The 20,967-nt window shown below is 37.0% G+C and overlaps 1 protein-coding gene across 2 annotated transcripts in view; it reads left to right on the plus strand.

The window, feature by feature from the left end:
* LOC117423613 (UDP-GlcNAc:betaGal beta-1,3-N-acetylglucosaminyltransferase-like protein 1) overlaps positions 1–20,388 on the plus strand; it is a 96,408-nt gene extending 76,020 nt beyond the window's left edge. For both annotated transcript variants that reach the window (XM_058989888.1, XM_058989889.1), the window contains exons 6-8: positions 10,502–10,615; positions 12,419–12,488; positions 16,991–20,388. In XM_058989888.1, coding sequence (XP_058845871.1) covers positions 10,502–10,615; positions 12,419–12,455 — 151 coding nt within the window. In that variant the 3' untranslated portion in view covers positions 12,456–12,488; positions 16,991–20,388. The remainder of the gene's footprint in view (positions 1–10,501; positions 10,616–12,418; positions 12,489–16,990) is intronic.
* Positions 20,389–20,967: the final 579 nt, after the last annotated feature.

Consider the following 20,967-nt stretch of genomic DNA (forward strand, 5'->3'; position numbering starts at 1 on the left):
CATTATCTACTAATCTAGGTCTGGCATCTCCCCTGGCCAAAAACATCACATGTAGTTTGAAACAAAAATGATCACTCACTTTCAGCTTCCATTTTGAAAATATTGGTGATAGTGTTTCAATATTTAAGAGAAACAATTGTAATACAAATGTTAATAATACATTTGTTAAAGGCTGACACATAGATAATGTCCTTCATAGAGAAAGAAAATGCCTTGCTTGTCTACAGCTCTTTTCTTTACCATTGGTTCTTCTGGTCAGCATAACTTTGTATTTATCTGATGATGTCCTCTATGAATGATACACTAGTTTTTTTTTTTATGTCTGTGTCTGAACTGGACATGGTAAACAAAAACATCATCTAACATCATTCTGGGGTGTTGATTGAATGCTGACCATTGAGGAAAGTTCCCTTATTAAGCCACCAAAACCATTGCTCCCAACCCAAGATGGTATATCTGTAGCCGGTAATGGGTTTTGAGAGCTCTTGGCTGTTTCTATGTGGGAAATGCTTAAGGCAGTTTTTAACTTGCATATTACCGTTTGTGAACCTTGTTTTGATTAACCCTTTAGTACAACTTGTTTTTATTTTCCTAAAGTAGAAACGGTGATCAACTTGTTAGCTGGTGTCCCAGCTTGGCCCAGTGAGGTGGGTGCTCAGATCTGAGCAAACAAAACAAATGCAAACACTGTAGCACCTGGTGTTTTGTCGGAGTTTTGTAGTTTTGATGTTTTGATATTTGATGAGATCAGAATCCAAGATACTGTAGTGAGGCTTCAGGTATAAGACTTTAATGAAATACAGTCCAATGTCTTACAAACCATCTGAAACATCAGTCTTTGAGCCATCTTAGATAAGGAATCATATAATTAGAATATTATTGTGCTCAAAATACAGTAATAAATCACTTACCTTTTACAGTAACATATTTGTTTTGCGTCGATTAGGGTATTTTATTGTGAAATCTGTTAGTTGTTTAGTTGTGCAACAGGTTGCTATTGATAGTGATATTTCAACCAGCTGCATTAAAAGCTGTGCCTGACTGTTTATTAAAGTAGTTTAGACAAAAGTAAAACTAGAAATATAACTGTTAATTGTGCCTAACATTTTTTTCAACTGCAATATAATATTGTGCAGGTTTTATAGGTCAATTTCCTGTATGAAATCCATACTATATATATATATATATATATATATATATATATATATATATATATATATACACACACATACATACACCTGGCTCTAATTGTGAATGAATGCCACATGCCTGCAGTTAACAGGCAGATAAATAATTAAAGTCTCGAGATTGTGAAGCGAGGCTGTTACCGTGAAGAAACCTGTGTGGTTTAAACTAAAGGTACTGTGTGAACCTTTTGGCTTGTGTGTGTTGATAGTGTTTGGTGGAACCGGTAAAGTTTAGTGTGGGTTAGGTTTTCTTTTGTGTTTGTTTTTGTTAATAATAAAAGTGCGCAACGGCACTAAACTTTACGTTCTGTGTCTGGGTTAGTGTGTAAAAAGGGCGAAAACGAACCTGAGCCGTGAGGCTCTGTTACTTTCTATATATATATATATATATATATATATATATATATATATATATATATATATATATACATACATACATACATACATACACACACACACACACACACACACACACACACACACACACACACACACACACACAAAGACAGCTTACACTAGGTTATAATGACCAGAAGTTGCATCTGTGTCATTTCATAACCTCAGCAGCAGGACTGGGGTCTTGAAATTCCAAGAATGGTAAGTTCCAAGCTAGTAGTGTGTTGTCCTTGAAATGCAGAGACAGGTTGGCTCCACTATAGAAACACTGTCACAAGGCTTCTGAGATCACCACTGAGCCAACAGCGGGCCTGGCTATTGCCAAGTGCAGTCAAGTCTGCAGCTTTTAGACAGAGAGACATCAAAAAAGATCTAAGCAAGCCCATCTAGTTTCATGCCAACTGTAAAATCTGTACACCCACTGACTTAAACAATGACCAGGTGATCGAGCTTTTTAGCAGACAGAACCATGAGTGTTTGCACATTATGGCAAGTCTAACATGGCATTGCAGATGGCATTGGCTTTTACAGTGATTGCCCTTTGTGTTTCAGTCAGTTCATGTAGAGTACCGAGGTCTATGAAAATATATTGAACCAGGTAATAAACCTGTCCAAAGCATGTCTATTAACATATAAAAAACAAAGAATCCAATTATTAAATAAAACCTGGTCAACAGATTAACTCTTTCTCTCACACTGGTGAGGAACTTGCATCGTATTCACTTACACTTTTTACAGTTTTCTACCAAATTATCTTCATTCCTGTGTCGTGGAAAAAGCCACTTGTTGAAACGTTTGCCTCTTGCACTGGTGTGGGTTGGCAGTTTGGTGTGAGGGTGTAAAGGACCCCATTCTTCAACAGTGTGTACATGACTGGATGGAGTACATGTTTTCATAGTCACAGACAGGTAGAGATGAAGACATGCATATAGGTAACTTGTGTTGAAGTTACTGTAAAAGGTAGGCTAGCACTTAAACCTTCCCAGAAAACTCTCCCTTCCTGGCTTAAATGAGTCAACTAACAAGCTTTTGGCGAAACATCCTCCTAACACCAATCCAAATTCCTCTGACACTCTGTCAGACGGATGGCCTTGGCTGGACATCACTGGAACTCTCGGGAGGAATGGCGAGTTCACATTGTTTATTTGTCTTTTGAATTTTTGTGGTTGTCTGAGCTACGATATTATCAATAAAGAAGTGAAGAAGCTTTTTGTTGCCTTATATGGAATCAACCAAGCGTTAAGTCAGTCACAAGCAACTGTCCAGAAAAGCTATCCTCAAGACAAATGAAATGATATCAGCATACACTGAGCTCCTTCATGGACTAATTGCATACAGATACAATTATGAACCCACACTCATCCCACGCCTGTGCTGTCGCACTCCAGGGGTTAGGTTGCACAGCATACATCAGTGAAAAGAGTTGCTGAGAAAATGTCTAGAAAGACCTCCTTGTGGGTTGTAGTCATAAAAGTAAGCATTTCTTTTAAGTTAACTTATTTTTAATTTTTATAAAATATAAGTGCAGGAGTTTCCACTGGGTGTGTGGGGCTTCTGTCTGCAACAGTGATATCCTGCTGTTCCAATTACAAAGTTATTAAAAATTGTACTAAATGCTAACGTGTTATCCTACAAGACTTCTTGTTTTTAGTATAAAGCCGTACAACTAAACTCTTTTGTTACTTGCTATGTCATCGGCAGCCCACTTAAACTTCACTTAATGCTGCAACAAAATATTGTTAATAAAAGGTGCTAAAATATTTTTGCAAGTCACCACAGTTGCAAAACAGTAAAAAAGCACATTGCTGAAACATACATTTATATTAATATGGCTTGTTCGAGTTAATATTTATTTATGAAATGTGCTATATAAATGCAAATCCTATTCATGGCCACCGCTATAAATATTATCATCCAGAAACCAAAGACAGTGCTTAATAATATCACTAAAAAATTCATGTCACAATAAACCTAATAGCAGCTTTGGGATTTTATTACTGTAATGTGATGCAGAAAAGACTTAGACTGGCTTAGAAATACTTTATTAAAAGCATTCCCTTGCTGTTACTCAGATTTTATTTTACAAAGCTTCAAATTGTAGAAAATGCAGAACCATTAGATCTGGTTGATTTAAACAAAACCCAAGAAGGTCATATTTCTTTTTCATGTTTTCCCAGATGCAGGAGAGTGAAAACAGAATATGACTTCAGATTTCCACTTCAGTTTCATTGTCTAATGCCAGCACTGTCAACTCAGTTTGGCAAAAAATCACACATAACTTACAGCAGAGCTTTGCATGTTTGTTTGTGATGGATTGGGACTGGAGGAATCTTCCCTGCTTTCTAAAATTAACTTTTAAATGAGTTCCAAGTCGAATATCAGAAATGTTTTTGAAGTGGTTTTATATTTAAAGGCTTATGGCTGAGACTCCCAGAATTTTTGTTTCCTATTCTATCAGAGTCTCAGAGTAGCATGGCTGAAAGGGCAACTCTATGGCACTTGTAGTCTCTTTGGCATTTTCTGGCAAAATCGATCAATGCTCCCTCATTGTGATCCGACATTTTCCCTGTCCATCTCTGTTAACGGTGATATTATGTAAAATTACGCGTCTCATTGCGTGGTGATATGTTTTATATGTAAAATTACGCAGGTGCGTAATTCCCTGGGGTGTAACAGCTGTACTTGGAGAGAAGATGTCTGAGAGCTTTTTTGAGGCCACAAGGGTGCTTTTACCTTCTAAGTTTTAAAACATCAACTGGTTGACTAAAACAGAAAATTTCAAGTTGAAGTCATATTTGCAAGTACACGCCACCTCAAGTTATTCATGTAAGCTTCATGTGTCAATTTATGGACATGCAAGGTTAATTACTTTGAATTACTATAATTACTCATATGGATGGATGGCTGACAAATAATATTTTATCTCAACGTGACAACTAGACAGAAGTTGGTAGGTGCAAAATTGATGAAGGTGATTAATTATCTACATTGTCATGTTTTTATCCGGCATTTATTCGAACTATTCCAGCAAAAAATGCTTCTGAAAAGAATACTCAAGATTAATTGTGGGATAAATGTGTTGGGGAAGCATATCAGTGTTGCGCAGGCCCAGTGCACAACAGTGTATCTATGGGCTCTGGTGCACAACTCTTATTCTTCCTCTCCTCACTTCCAGCCCTATCTTTTCAAAAGCAATTTTGGGACAGTTAGTAGGAATGACAAATAAGCAGAAATAACAATATGGAATCATACAGAAGACACACAATAGAATATTAAACAGCTATGAAATTAAATGTTATGAAAATATAGGTAAGGTACCCCTTTAATATTTGGAAAATATTCAATTTTATGAATTCATTAAGTTGCCTCACTTGTAATGAGAAGGATACAGTTGAATGAGTGGAGAGAGCGAGAGATTTCACATAACATTGAACATATACAAATTGTACCTTGAAGAAAACTTTACTGTCTTCAAAACTATGGTACACACTTCTCTCTCGTGTGTTTGTTTTTATCTATGTGTGCTTTGTTTTCACAGAGGCCCTTAGCAAAGGAATGCCACATATTTGAAGTGCAGAATTTGTTACATCTGGAGTACACTCAGTTTTATGGAAAGTAATGTTGTTGTGAAGAAATACCCTGTAATGATTTAAACATTGAAAGGATTTATTACATTCCTGGTGTAACTGCTGAACGAAACAACTTTTTCCACAATTGTCAGAGACAATGAGGCCCTGACATCTGCCTGACACAAGAAAACAAAAAATAAGCAACTGGATTTAAAACAATTGCCTGCTTCAGAAGGAGTTGGTTTTTAGTTTGAGTATTTGGGAACCTTGGATCATACATAACATCAAACATTCAATAATAACTGCTCAGGTAAAAACCTTAGACACTAAAGCTAACTGCACACTAGCATTCGGTTGTATAAGACATCTTGGTTGGATTGTCTGATGTGCATCGACTTATTTATGAAAGATCATCTGTATCGAGCACTGCAATTCCATTGGTTGAGACCTTCCATAGGCTTCTATTTATGTCTAGTATGGTCTGTCGTAACAGCCAATCAGGTACTTGCATGCAAGGCTTTGAGACGGAATAGAAATGGCGTTCTGTATCATGTTCTGGGTCTCCTCAGTTCAGACGTTTCTGTGATGTTAATTAACTGTTGAAAAGGAAGAGGGCACCAATTTTGAACCCACTAACCCTAACCCTAATTATGGTTGTTAGGACCAGAGCATTTGTGTGTCTGCCTGTATTTTACAACAAGATGTTACAAAATGTAAAAAAGAAACAGTATGTAGAAAAATATCTGTGAATTAACTACAAAACAAAGGATGCCAAATAGCAGTTCAAGTTAAACGTTGCTTTGTTTATTCCTGAAATAAACACTACATAAAGTTCACACTGCATTTTTACTTTTTTTTCATTCCTTGCCATTGCCGTTTCTTCACAGTAAACAGTGGCCATCGACACATTTTCATAAAGTAATAACATGAGGTTTACTTATGCCTTTTTTTAGTTGGACAAGCAAATGAAAACTGAAATGTAACTTTAAACACTTCAAATAAAACAAACATGGAAACAGCACTGTAAAATGAAATGGAAAAAAAATCACAGTTTTGGTTCTCATTTTTAATTCATTCCACATAACAGAAAGTGGCAACAAAAAAATATATAATATTACAATCTATATAAAAATCACTACACTACATTTCCAGCAAGGTGGGCACTGTTTAATAATGACACATTTGCCTTTTTTCTGTCCCATGAGATTCGCAGTAAAGCAGCACAATACTTTTTTTAACCCAGATGGCTTTCTTTAGAGATCACTATATGTGCGTGTGGATTATCTGGTTTGTTTACTTTTTGCTGTCTAAAACGTTTAAATAATAGGAGGCTCAAGAGCTACTGTGTTGATCCTGTGAGGTGTCCGTGTTATTGTACTGTGTAATAAGTGTTGCTGCTAAAACTAAAACTGAGAGGACATTGTTTGTATCCTATGTTAATGTCATGTACAGCGTTTCTTATAAACGGCATCTTGTGCAATTTTTAAGAGACATCCTACAACCTTTATATAAATCACAGAAAAGCAGGCCGTACTTACACTGGGAACTGCTATTTAACATGAAAATATTAGTTTTCTTTCTTTGATAAAGTATATTCTGTGTAGAATATCTACACACTGGGTAAGATGTACTGGTGGTTTGACAAATCCGTAACTGTGATTGGTTGCTTTCTTATACTTGATTTATAATAATAATTTAGACTATGCACAGAAACTAGTGTAAAAACAATACATTCTGCAGTCATGGTAAGCACTCTACCATTAATTAAAAAACAAACATACCTAATCTTTTGGACTACTTATTTTAACACTAGAATATGAGGCCTTGAGCCATCGGTGAAAAATACCAGCAATAACTGTAAATGTATTTAAAAGAAACCTGTTCATCGTGCAGTACTAACAAGAAGTCATGCTTTCTACATACAACTTGAAATGATAAACATATACATTTGGAACAAATGTGGTTGCTTTGAGTACCAAAAGGTGCTACATAAATTGAATAAGTTGTGTTGTTGTTAAACCAGTTTAATTTATCATACAAAGTGCCCAACTACGGTATACACCCCTGTGCTATGTGCTAGTTTTTCTTCTGAGTTTATGATTGAGTGGCTAAAGTTATTATCATATCTTAGTGTTGCAGCTCAGTTTCACTGGCCAGGCTGGAAAGAAACAGGACACTCTTTACTGAGTTGTATTTCATTTTACAGCTTTGGAGAGGATTCATGGTTGATTTTTTTTGGACATGTGCAGTGTGTCCATTTACTGATCTCCATCTAAATGTCAAGAGTTCTCCAACTACCTTGTACCCTTGTTAATAAAGTTTCTTTTTTCTAGTCATATATTAAACTGTGTGCTGTATTATTAATGCAGTTGACCTTTTCACTCTTCAGTTTGTGCAGCTGGCAGAGGACAGGGAGTGGGCTGAGGGCTGTAGGCTGCTTTGTACTGAGAGAACGTGGAAGGAAATCATTCTTTTTTCAATCAGCTCATTTGGGGCTTTCCACATCCATGTTCTGTTTTTAATTATAATCATGCAGTCAACCATTTCTCCTCTTCTGACTTGGTAAACGGCATTTGCTATTTAAGTGAGCAGCAGTTTTAGAATCAGTTTGACAATAGTGGTTTGGATTTGTTAGAGGTAGCCTCAACTTTATTTTCTCTTTCTTATGCGGTACTGGTTTTGCCAGTTGCCATTGCAGAAACCCATTTAAAAACAAGAGCAAATGCAGCACTCAATCTGCATTGGTAGTAAATGGATAACATATGGGGTTCCACTGCAAGGTGTTCAGTTTTTGTGACTGAAAAGCTGCTGTAGGTGGTCTGTGTGTGCTAAAAGAAAGAGTGCTTTTTGTATGATCCTGTATTTAAAATTGGAAGTGATGCATCATTTATTATTCAGTGGACAGGTTCGTAATGTGGACAAAAGTCTTTGAGTGGTGTTTTCATGAAGAATCTTATAGAAACTTGTTAGTTCATGCAGACACACATTTCGGCACCTTGCCTACACTTTATTAAGTCTGTTCTTAGTTACAGGTGAAATATACAGCAGAATTGAGAGGTGTCCAGTTGTTCTGTCATTGTCAATAACTCTCTGCTCTCACTTTAACCACAACAGAACAGAAACCTAACTGGAATCCAGATGTTCAAAACCACTTGCTAGGACAGATCCTGTTTTTCTAGTACAGTATTCAAGACTTGTTATGCTTATTTTGCTTCATGCTGCGTTTAAAGGAATTGAGAGTGCAGGGTAATGAGAACTTCTGATCTTAAAGGTGTAGTGTATCACTCTTTTTAAATAATGTTTTGCTTCCTAAACAGTAACTGAATCTAATGGATGACCTCTTACTACAGAATAATTGCTGTTTGGTTCAGAGTGATTCTTCGTGGCTAGCAAGCTTCAAGGAAGAATGAAGTTTGTGCCTCTACAGATAAAACTATATTTAGGGACTGTAACAAAATGCTTTAGAATGCAAACACGTGATATCACAGCATGTTTTTAATAGTGTACTTTGCGTACTGCACTATTATTAGCTAATGGGGACTTTTATGTATTGATCTATTTTCTTTGAAAAATATGGTTTTGTTTTACCCAGAATTCACAGTACATCTATTTCAAGGAAATGTTTTAATTTAGTGCGTGTTAGGTTACTATGAAAGGAACAGCTAGCTCTTCTGTTGTCTTTCTTTTTTCATTAACACTGCTTGATAAAGGGGCTACGTTAAAAATAACCTTAACATTTAGAGAATCTACAGATCACACCCCACTGAAAGAAAAAGCTCAGTTTACAGACAACATAATTCACAATGTAGACACATGCAAAGGGGGTTTTACCAACTGTTACTCAATAATAATAAATAAAAATAAAAATTGAGATCTCAAAGGGGAAGATGTGGAGCAAAGTTTAGCTTTAATATATTGGAAAACAAACTCTAACCGCTAAATAAATACACTGGAATGATATGTTGTTTGGACAGTCAAGCGGCTTGGAAAAATACATTGGTCCTAAAAATACAGCAACAAAAAATTTAATTTTGCATGCATTTATACTAATTTGTGCCAATTTCATACTGCCACTTTTACAAGTCCCTGATTACATTTTATGAAATTTGGGATACCCCGGAGCTTCTCCTGTCTGTTAAAAATTACAAGGAAATGTAAAGGTTAGGATCCTAGCCAGTACTTAAAAAGCTTGACCTCTGGGTTTAAGGTGAGGGATTGCTGCAGGGAGCTTGTGCTGTTTGATTAGCTGGTTGCATAATCACAGTTCTGTCTGTGTTATTGTTACACACAGGAAAAGTACTGAGATTCTATCTGAATAATCCAGTTAGAAATGGGTGAAAAAATGGAGGCTAGCATTTTTTCTGGGCTACACTGAACCCTGTTAGGGGCCGTGATATCACATCAAACCGCTAAATTAACGTTCAAGAACAAATATCACACCACAACTATGGCTATTAAACTGGAATGAAACCGTTTCTAAAAAAGGCATGAATTGTCGACTGATGAGAGCTATCAATTAGGTGTTGCACTTGGTGTTTTTTGTGTACATTTGTATAAGACTGACTATTAATTTGGTGACGTTGGTGTTTTGCAACTGAACTGAATCTCGTTAAGCCCCGCCCACGCAGCATTTGTTGACAGGGTGCACAAAATGTCAGTTTATCAGCCAAGATGATTACTGGTTGTTAGTTGCGTTGGAAATTAATTATATCCTGTGGATACTTAATAAAGCCTGGCGACACAGCATTTGACAAGCTGCACAAAACGAATAAGCGGGTTTGTGAAATGATATTAGAGAGGTAATTTCTCAAAAAACCTATGGTGCATGGCAAGCGGTTTTTCAAAAATCGTGAAGCAGGAAGTGAGTTTTAGGAAGCACTTGCACACAGAGGCAAAAAAAATACTTACTTAAAATTAAAAACGCCATAATCCACTCACTGATAACACTAACCCGACCCGAGCCTGAACCATATACAAACTACACTCGACCTGACCCGAACCTGACATTTCTGTTGGGCTCGGGTCGGGTAGCAAGGCTACAGGAGTGTTTTTTGGATTTATGATCCAAGTGTTGAGTGAAGTTATGGAGGAGTTAATGTTCAAACTTCCACTGAAATCCCTTCTCAAGCGCGGGGCCTGGCTGTGTTTGCAGTGCCGTTCGAGGGGGATGAAAGTGAGAGGGCTATAGGCCTAGTCCGCCGTGGAGAAAGTGTGTCAGCTGCAGGCAGAAGTGTTGCCAGTCAACACTCCTGCCTGCCTGCCTGCCTGCTCCAGGCCTGCTTCTGACAGCAGGATTTCCTGTGCTGATAATGTTATTACCCTAGAACCTGACTGCTCTCCGCTCTCCAGGGACACCATCTGGTACCACCGAGTCACGTTCCTAGAAGAGAGGGTCCTGAGCTGCTGGGCTTCCTTCACGATTTGGAATGCTGGGAAACAGGGGCGGAAGCCAATCAGAAAAAGGTAAGAGACATCCAAGATGGAAGGCAGTGTACCGTTGTCACATTCTGAAGCTGACTGCTCGAATAAGGGTACTGTATGACTGTCGCTAATCTGAACTGACCTAGAATACCAACCATACTATCATAATGAAATACATGCTGAAAACAAGTTTCAATATCATTAGTCTAACTGTAAAGCACTTAAAGGCTCATAAAACAAAGACTAGGTGTTTTTAGTATATTTCAGATTATGATCAGTAAAAATCACTAATCTGAACAAGGGTTCACTGTACTTGAAACACATGGTTTCACAGACCCTGATTGCCAACTCTTGGACTACCTTATCTATGGTACTTTAACATTAGATAGTCCTACGTTAGTGCTAATTGGGGTCTATGGAACCAACTGAAAATCACAATCTCATTTTTTTTCCCCTTTAGAGGGGAAAGTAGAGTGACCTGCTGCTCAAAATCTCCTTGTATTGTTTGTGTAGGACCAGATAATATCAGCAGCACCACATATAATGGGGAAGAAACAGGGTTGTGAACCACCATTTAACAAAATTATATCCTGATCGTGACTGTGTATGTTTCTCGAAAGCAATCAGGCACATACAGTAATAAGAAACTTTTTATGGCCTGGAACCAGCTTGTCCACTGCAGCTGGAATGAACGGGTCGGATAAGACAGATAGGTCTAGGAAACTCTGGCTAGGTTGGCAAGGCTCCAGAAACTGGATATTTAAGTACCTGCTGCCACGCTCACACAAGCCTCACGCTGGGTTTGCCATTACTCTGATGCACTCGAGAGAAGCTTCCCAGATTGACTGTACATGGGCCATTCCACAGTACTTTACTTGTATACAACTCTATTCGCTTACAATTTAAAATAAAATGTTGCTAAAAGTCAGCTCAAGTTTTAATACACTTTTTACAGCAGTAGTCTGTTGCAAACTAACAAGAATAGTGGAATGCCCCACTATACTGAATCTACTCTCTTGTACTGGATCGCTTTGGGCTTTAAGCATTGAAAAGTGAGAGCTGTATTTAGACTTGTAGTCTTATAATAATGGAGCTCCTAATGGTCCCCCCAAGACTGCCATTATGTTTATGTTACTAATCATTCAGTAAACCCAAGGATGCTGAGAGAACCATATTTATCGTGGCAAGCAGCTGTTTAAAGAGAAAAAAAATGAGTGTTATTGTTGCATAACACTGACCTGCCTTTCAATTCTAAAAAGGAACTGCACAGATTTGTACACCATTTGTATAGTATGTTTGGACAGTCTAGTTTCTGGTTGATAGGTGTGGCCCTCACAAACACAGTTGTCATTGGTAAAATCATTTCAGGAGATCAAGAAAACGCCCCTTGTATGGATAGAATTGATTTTTATTGATAATAATTTGATATTAGACAGACATTTTTTGTGCTTGACTGAGGACTATTTGCTAGCCATTCGTACAAGGCAACTGTAACCACCCAACAATGTAATCAAAAGAAGGAGGATAGCTGGCAAGTATCAAGTACAGTAAGTGGTTCGTTGAAGAGTCGGCTTGTTCTATTGTTGATGCAATAGCATTTTTTTTAAGGCAGTCGTCAAGGACAATGTGATAAAAGCAATGAGGGTAACCTGGTATGGATGTGGTTCAGGAGCCCCCTTAAAACACACAGACACAATTGAATGAAGCATCTACACCAGAGGTTCCATGTTCCTCTTCATACATGTTAGAACCCTGGGGTTCTTATTTCTTCATTATGGAATATTACATTGTTTTTAACAGTATACAGCATTTTAACCTGTAAAATTCTGTTTTGTTCCATTACAGGATGTGGCTTTTTGTGATGTCGATGAAAATAAGATAAATAAGAGGCTTTTACACGCACGAGGGGTCAAAGGTTAGTGTACGCAAAAAGTTATTGGTTGTGCATGCTAAAAAGTTACATTTTGTATTTATCGCACCAAATTACAATAGAAAAGACTGGAATACGGTGAATACAGAAATGCACTTAACTGCTGGCCTGCGTATTTCTCTAGAAGTAAAGATTTGAATCCAAACATTACACTTTGTTTATTTACCAAAGCATACACAGATGTGGCACACTTATTCTGTCATATCCTTTCTAGGAGAGACCCGAGCCAAAGATTCCAGTCAAGCATTTCAAAGATGCCACACCGCCATACATTATCTGTGTGAAGTTGTTAAGTATTGTGCAAGTACACGACCCAAGATCGGGCTTACTTTTTCCTATGCATGTTGCAAAGACAAAGAGTAGCACAGGCGATTCAACTTTTGTGCATATGTGTTCCCTGCAATGTATTCAGTTTCGGTCACAGCGATCTGACACCTAGCTTGGTTGACTACTGTTTCACAAAGTACAGTCTGAAATGTGATGACTCTACGGCCCATTCTGGAGAACACAACTACTCTTTAGATTTCCACCCCAAACTCCCTTAGATAATCACTGAGAAATGGTCACATCTCTCTCCAGCACAGTTTAGATCCCTTGTAGACATCGACAGTGTTTTTGCCTAGGCCCTGTACAGTATATGCCAAAGGTGTAAGCTACTGTTTTTACTTGTGCTGGATACATTTTGTTTTAAACTGTAGCTTGACTTTCTGCTTCATTTAGCTGTGGATCTGAATCCACAACTCTCTCCTTTGTGGTTTAACACAGGCAACCTTTTATTGCAAACACGCAAAACCTGCAACCCCAGACCACTGCAGGAAACAATCTGAAACCAGTTCAGACTTACACAGGAAACCCAGATCTCAGTCATCTGTGGTGACTGGTCTGTGGTGAACTGATAGAAAGCAACATTTGAACCAGAACTGCTCTCCTCCGGCTTATGTTTAGCAGGAACCTAAACCAATCTCATTGCCCACATCTTGGGGGAACAAGCAGTCACACAAAAAACGAATTGGTCCTAATGACTTAATTACACTTTCCCAATGTTTGGCTGCAGTGCTTGAGAGCACACATGACTCTTTGCAGATAGGACTCAGGAATGCAGGGCAACAAACCAACACGAAGAGAACAGCCCGCTTGGAGTCTTTGTTCCTTCTGGTAAATGCAACTTAAACCTGGATTGCAAAGCGTTTAACTGCAGGCTATTCTCTTCTCTCTACTCTTCCCAGCACACATGCTAAATGCATAGATCTGAGACCAAAGTTCTTTTATAAAAGTGCAGTGCATTTGGGATTTAAAATCAATTTCCTAATTAGCTAGCTCTAGCAACAATATCACAGGTCTTATATTCTGTTGAAAATCATTTGTGCCTTTGCTTGTATTGTATAATTCACTTTGGAATATGTAGATATTTCAAAGGCAATGCTATAGATGAAAAGCTGCTGCTGTTTCCTGGTAACTAATCACTTCCTGTGTTTTAGTTCCAACTCACTTTAATGGTCTATCTGCAATCAGACCGTGGGACCTACAGCAAAGTTAACATTTTTGCCAAATTTTGAAGAGTTCTACATTTAATCCAAGAACTACTCAATTACCAAAGTATCTACAGTGGCAATGCAGTTGGCACTACAATGGCAAGGTCATTTTTCTATACAGGGTGTCAATGGCTGTGCAAGGACTGTTGTCGTTTTCACTTAGCTCGCAATACGTTGAGCAATTTCCTTGAGTCACAGGTTATGCTTTTCTAATTTTAATCATCTGCTGTGCAAGGAATTCAGAAAAGCATGATCATGTTTCATAGCTGACTAAAGGAAAACATTATGTCTGCATTGCTGATTTGATCTCGTCACCAACTTAAGAAAATTCTGAAATTTGGTATTAGATTTTAGTTATTTCACTGTTATGTGTAGTAGAAGTACAAATGCAGATTGATTTTCAATATTCGTTAGATTTTATCTAGGATACCCAAAGCATTCAGTTACACTAGTCCATGGAGAATTCTGTTACGTAATGACCGTTTTAGTGCAGACAAATATAATTGCAAGAAAAATACTTCAGACCTATACCAGCTGTCAAAGGATTTGATGTAAAATGGTATTATATTACCTATAATACAAAGATTAGTTTGGAATGACACATTATACTGTACTCACTCAACTGAAATATTACACCTAATTACAGTAGGGCTTATTTTATCCAAATTGCCTCGGGAACATAGAAGAGAGTGTATACCTTGTAAATGCTACTAGTAGACAATGTTGGGAGAACACTGCTCCAGCTTGAATAATGGGGGTTCTACTGTAGTAGTGAACTTCTCATTTATCCAGTGATTTTCAATGGCTATGCAGTGGCAATACAATTGCAATAGGGTCTGCATGCGTATGACAGCACAGTAGTTACATTTTAATATTGTGACATACCAATGGTATGATCCAATACACACTCTCCATTGCAGTACCATGGTACCGCATCAGTACCATTTTGCAATACTGGTTCCAAATTAAATGATGGTCAGTGACCTTTCAAACTCTCTGTGGGCTTTTGTCCTGTAGTCCTGGTACAGCAAATTTGGAAAATATACAGTATTGTAGCAGTGAAATACAGCAAGGTTAGTTTCATTATGAATGACAGAAACTGGGGTGGAGCACAATACCAAGGCAACACTCAAACTAGACTAAACTAGGAAAGAAGAAGTTACTACTCATTACTCACATTATGACCGTCCATTCTGTGCTGGTTTGTTCATTTTTTTTTTTTTTTTTTTTTAAATGGCGACCTTCTGACCCCCAGTTTTAGATGGGTACAGTGTTTAAATATATGATCTTACCTTCCTTCCTCAAATTGATATCTAACAGATTGAACCCTAGATTTATGAGCTCTATAAACTCTCAAAAGGTAATAAACAGCTTGAAGATATTAAGTTATGCAGTGACATCTGAAAATCATTGGCTTTCACTCTGACAGACGTTAACTTTGGCTTTTGGTTTTTTCCCTTGAAAACCAGCATTGTATATTACATATTATTTTAAAAAGTGGAAGTAAAAAAGTATTTTCCCCCCAAAATATTTGAACAAATACTCCTGGTAACTTAATAAAATGTGTTTACCATGAATTCAGTATATTGATAAAAAATGTTAAATACAGAGTTATGCAACTTTTGCTATTTTAAATCTATGAACATCAAGTCAGGTCCTTGTGTTACAGCTAATAAGCCTTTTTGTAAGTGAACTGTAACTGAATTGGATCCTAGGAAGGAGGAAGAAAAAAAAAAATTAACTTCAGATAATTCTCTTATCTTTATCGTGTGGTCTCGGGAGGCACATGTAATGAACATATCGGTGTCAGATCCTACAGACTGTTGTTTGTGGACATCTTTCAGGATGAACTGTAATTGAAAATAAATTAATAATTATGCAGGAATGTTGAGGATTTCAAATTAAATGTTACAAAATCTAACCAGCCTAGGGGAGTTTTATCTTTTTAATAAGCAATTAAAATCCAAACAATAAGGTGGGTTAGCATCTTGGTATAACCACTGGTTTTTAAGCAGAAAAAAGGTTGTTTTAAAAAATATACATTTTTGAGTATGATAAACAGAAAACATGATTGTTTTGCTAATTTCCCTGTTGAAAGTCAGTTTAAGTCATGATAGGCTAGACAGCACATTGGACCGACTTTGATACAGTACTTGGAACAGGTTATCCGGAGCTTTTGCCTGCAAGAAGGCACATATTAATGATGTTGCACAAAGAAAAGTCTTTGAAGCCATTCTGGAAAACAGGCTTGCAGATTTCAACCAACAATTAATGAGTAGAAATTATTGATGAATGGTCTCTTGTGCCTATAGAACAATTTGAACAGCTTTCCCTCCCTGTCACATTGAATTAGCAGCTGACAAATGGTTCCCCCATTGCTGTCTAATCTAATGTACTGGAACACAGGCTCTTCAGTGGCGTGACCAAGTCACGGCTGTTTTTTTTTAGTGAGGCCAATACAGGAGCTCCTGAATATGCTAAAAACTGCAGACCCAGATAGTTTCACAATAATTAATCAACCACTAAAAACTGCTGAACTTGTTGACAGCTTAATTGTTAAAATCCTCCAAAGTTAAATGATCAAAAGGCTGAGGAGAAACAAATTCATCAAGCTTGATCTTCCCACCCCCCAACCCCCTTTCTGGAATATGCGTGTAAAGATGAAGATTGATTTATGGGCTTTATAAAGAATCCCACGGAATCCACAACCCCACTATCCTCTTATCTACCCCCTCCCATCTTATGCCTCCAATGCAATGCAGCTTTAGATCCTAGGAGATGATTCACATTCAGTTCTATCACACTCAGAAAACACTGAAAATAAATTACTATCTACTTCTTGCCAAGTTTTTTTTTTTCCCCTGTGAAATAGCCTAAAGTGCAATCATTATCTAAAAAAAGTTTTGTTTTTTTTTAAATGTGAAACCTAAACGTGTCTCGTTTCTCTTCTTCTAGGATATGACAGGTGGCGGTTTGGAAGAATGCCCGTGTTCCCTCAACCTGAAGGAAGGACAGGAATACTTTAATTTCAACTGAGAAAAAAAAAAAAAGAGGATTGTCATTACTCATTTGGGTAGGGGTAAAGAGTAGCCAGCCACCAAAGCCGTAGGCTGGGCATGACACAGATAGCCGTTATGCCCATTCCATTCCGCCTGTCTGTCTTAGTGGGGACGTACATTGACCCCAGCACAGACCCAAAGGACACCTTTCTGCCTGTCCATGTTGGAGATAGGTCTGTGGTATTTAATAGCAGGGCAAATGCATTTACAGAGAATGGTTATGTTTTGATGTGTTAGGAGAGTAAAACACTCCAGGGGCCTTTCTCAAACAAACTAAATATAGTCAGTAAAGAACAATTATTTATATTGAAGTTTCCAAACACGTTTTATGTCGTTTTATTTCATGCTGAAAAAAAATATATAATCCTTGAATGTAATGTTTTTTTTATGTTGCAGTTCCTTCTTTAGTATTAATCCTGGTTAAGCTCTGAAATAATAAATAGCTGTCATTGCTCTGTAGTCCATTGGAATGTATTAAGAATCTATGGCTATTATGTAAAAGTTATAGAACTAGAACAAAGATATCCAGATATAATTCCTACGAAATTCTATTGGAACTTGGGTAGCACAGGGTGGTATTTATCACATCTGAGTTAAAACAGACAGACATCAAAACAATGCTACCTGGAAAAACAAAATAAAAATGCATTGAGTCTTTATGGATGACTTGTAGTCTGGGTACGTAATTCTGACTGCTGTTTGTTATGCTCCTGTCACTCATGACATAGTTCATAATTATTATTCCGTGACTGAAATTGCTGTTGAATGAAACGGAACTAGTGGAGCACTTTGTATTGGCAGAAAAGCGTATCTACGGCAAAACAAGAGAAGGAAACATAATAATTTGTAATTCAAGCCAGAATGAAACTCTTCTGCTTGTTCAGGTTTATCCAGTTTTCCTAAAAGTAGGTAGATTTATTGTTGAATTAGTTTGTATGTTGTTTATCAGGATAGCTATTTTGAGATAAAAGCTTTTTTCTTGTTTTAAAAGTGTCCAAAATAACTGGAGTTTCCAGATTTATTTTTCATTCAAAAGCTGCTCAAAGTACATACATAAAAATAGTCACCTTTAAAATCACACGCCAAAGTTGAAATATATATATATATATTAACTATTCACCTTCTCTGTCATCAGGAAACCTGATAACACTTGAGTCAAAGGGAAGAAACCAACCAGCCAATGCATGACATGAATGTCCTAGTTTGGCAGGATCTCAAGGTGCTGAGGAAAAATCCTATATAATACCACACACATGCCTTGCCCTTATGTCATTTTGCGATTCAAAACAGCCATTCTCCAGCTACAACTTGCATTAGTAGACTTTAGGCAACAGCCTTCTTTAACATCACAAACTATTTGTACTATCTTGTACTGTGTTCAATAGCCTAGACTTCTTTCTGTTTTTGCTATTTTGGGAGGAAATCCAGGGAAGGATTAAAACAAGTTTCATTTTTAGAATAACTTCCTGCTTTACCTTTTTGTAAATCCACTTCATTCAGCTTGAGGTTTAAAAGCTATGTTTTGGCAACAGGCGACAAAATGCCCTGCCAGACGAGCAGCGTTTTGTTCAGTGAAAGACATTAGAAGAGTGCATCCTTTTATTAAGAAAACCTTCTTTACTTGGTCACTTGCCATGCAAACCCATACAAAGTAGCTTTGGAAAGTCCACTCCAAGCTACGGTTGCTTAGTCTCAAAATGCGCCTTCCTACCAATTTTTAAAAAAAAAAATACATACAAGGGATGAGGGAATCACAATCATGGTATCCTGTACATTTACATAAATACCTCTGCTTTGACTAACTTCACATAAAGACTACCCTAGTATTAAACAGTTTCAGTGCATTATACTGCACATTTCTAATAAAAAAATTGACATTGATTAGTTTTAGGGATCTGCTGTTTTGTGTGAAGTTATATTTTTGTAGCCTGCAGTTTTTACTTACTTTTGCCAGATGATCTATTGTGCCCATTGTGACTCAAACTGACATGCAACAAGGAGCTGTAGCTTTTATATAGTACAGAATACACATCAGGGATGACATCTGCATAACAAATTCATCAGTCATGTGAGGGACAGTTCATTTACACAAAAGCATATGTTTTAGTGTTTGTCCAACCTGTATTTTACCATAACTCTCATTTGGGCTTTGGGTTGAACTGTCCGACGAGAGAAAGATGCTGTTTTTATCACACAGCAGACGAAGTTTGCACAACACATTTCAACAATGCAGAACTGGCAGAACAAACAATATTTAAGATGCATGAACCGAACCGATCTGAAAATCAGTGTGACCTGCGCATACCTGTACGCAATAAAACAACAGACAGCAAAACAGATCTGTCCAAAAAGATTTTCAAAAGTCATTAAATCATCAACTTCGGGGAACATAGTTTAATTATTGCACAGTTAAGCAGTTCAATTAGTTCAAACAATTTCAATTAGTAATTCACCTGGTGGTTAAACAGCCAACCTCACTAAAAACTGCAGCCAAGGCCGGAGAAACTTTCACATTGCTAACTACGTTAGTTTACTGTATTACTTAGAAGCTGTTACAGTAACTGTATTTACAGCCCTGACAGACACAGGGCAGCCCGAGAAAACTCTCACTTCAAGTTATCACTTTGTTTTCAGGTTCTGTCATTTGTCCTGTCTGCTCCTCTGTCTTACCATGGTGTTTGCATTCCTATCACCTGCTTGTTTAAGGCCGTCTCTGACCGAGATGTTTGCTGTCACTGTTATCACCCCTTGGATGTTTAACAGATCAATATGAGGCTCCGTTGACGAACTGAGCCAAAGCATCCAGCTTTAGTGGGCAAAGCTCTATTTTATCCAAAGTGCCCAGGCGGTTCTAATAAAAGAGATTCTCTGTATTGCTTTAGTACTGTAGCTTTAAAAAAATCTAAGTTTGTTGAAATTGTTTAAAAAGTCATTTTTTTCTTTAATAACCCATTTCTAAACCCACGCATTGTTTTCCCTGAATGTATCTGAATATAGGCTAGATGTATACTTGGCCACATTTCATTTTCCTTTTGGGATATCTTTTAACGAAAACATTGATATACTAAACTGTTTCAATGTTGAAAACTCAAAACATATAGAAGTAATTTTAGGTAAAACAAAACCATGTGTTAATGGTGGATACAGTACATAATAATATAATGCCTTTTTATTTTAAACATGTATTGCAATTTAAATAAGCTGATTGGCGCTGCTTTGAAAAATAAATCCTGATCAGATATCAGATAATTAAACTGTTTACTAAATAAAAAAGTGTCAACTTTTTTAATTCAATTACAATCTGTTTTCTCTTTTTTTGCTAAGAATCTTAGAAACATAATATAAAATTCAGGACTTACATAATTCTGTCATGGGCTACTGTGCATTCCCAGGGTCTTTAAAGTGACTACGCACAATCACTATTATTATTATTACTGCAGAGAATTCATTTTTTAATTACATGAAAACTGAAATACTAAAACCTACTCAATTAGTGAGAACCTTATCAAATCATTATAAATTATACACTTTTATACAAAACAGGAAGTCATTTTCTAACCGTTGCCCATATGAACATTGAGATATATATAAAATTGGGCTTTCCAAATTGGGGAGAAAATGAGAACATAATTGGCGATTCCAAATTAAAAAACAAACAAACAAAAGAAAAAACACTAATTACACAATAAGTGTTTGAACAAAAGATGGTCAAAAGTATTCATGTTAAATCACACACATTTATACTGCAATTATCTAGTCAGTAGAACATCTGGTTGTTTGTTTAATCAAATCCTGGTGATATGAGGCGGGATAAGGAAAGTTAAATAACTTCTTTGACCGGGGTCAAGATTTCTAAATATTTGGGAGAAGTAA

The sequence above is a fragment of the Acipenser ruthenus genome, chromosome 17 (genome assembly GCF_902713425.1).
Source record: "Acipenser ruthenus chromosome 17, fAciRut3.2 maternal haplotype, whole genome shotgun sequence".
Lineage (NCBI taxonomy): Eukaryota > Metazoa > Chordata > Actinopteri > Acipenseriformes > Acipenseridae > Acipenser > Acipenser ruthenus.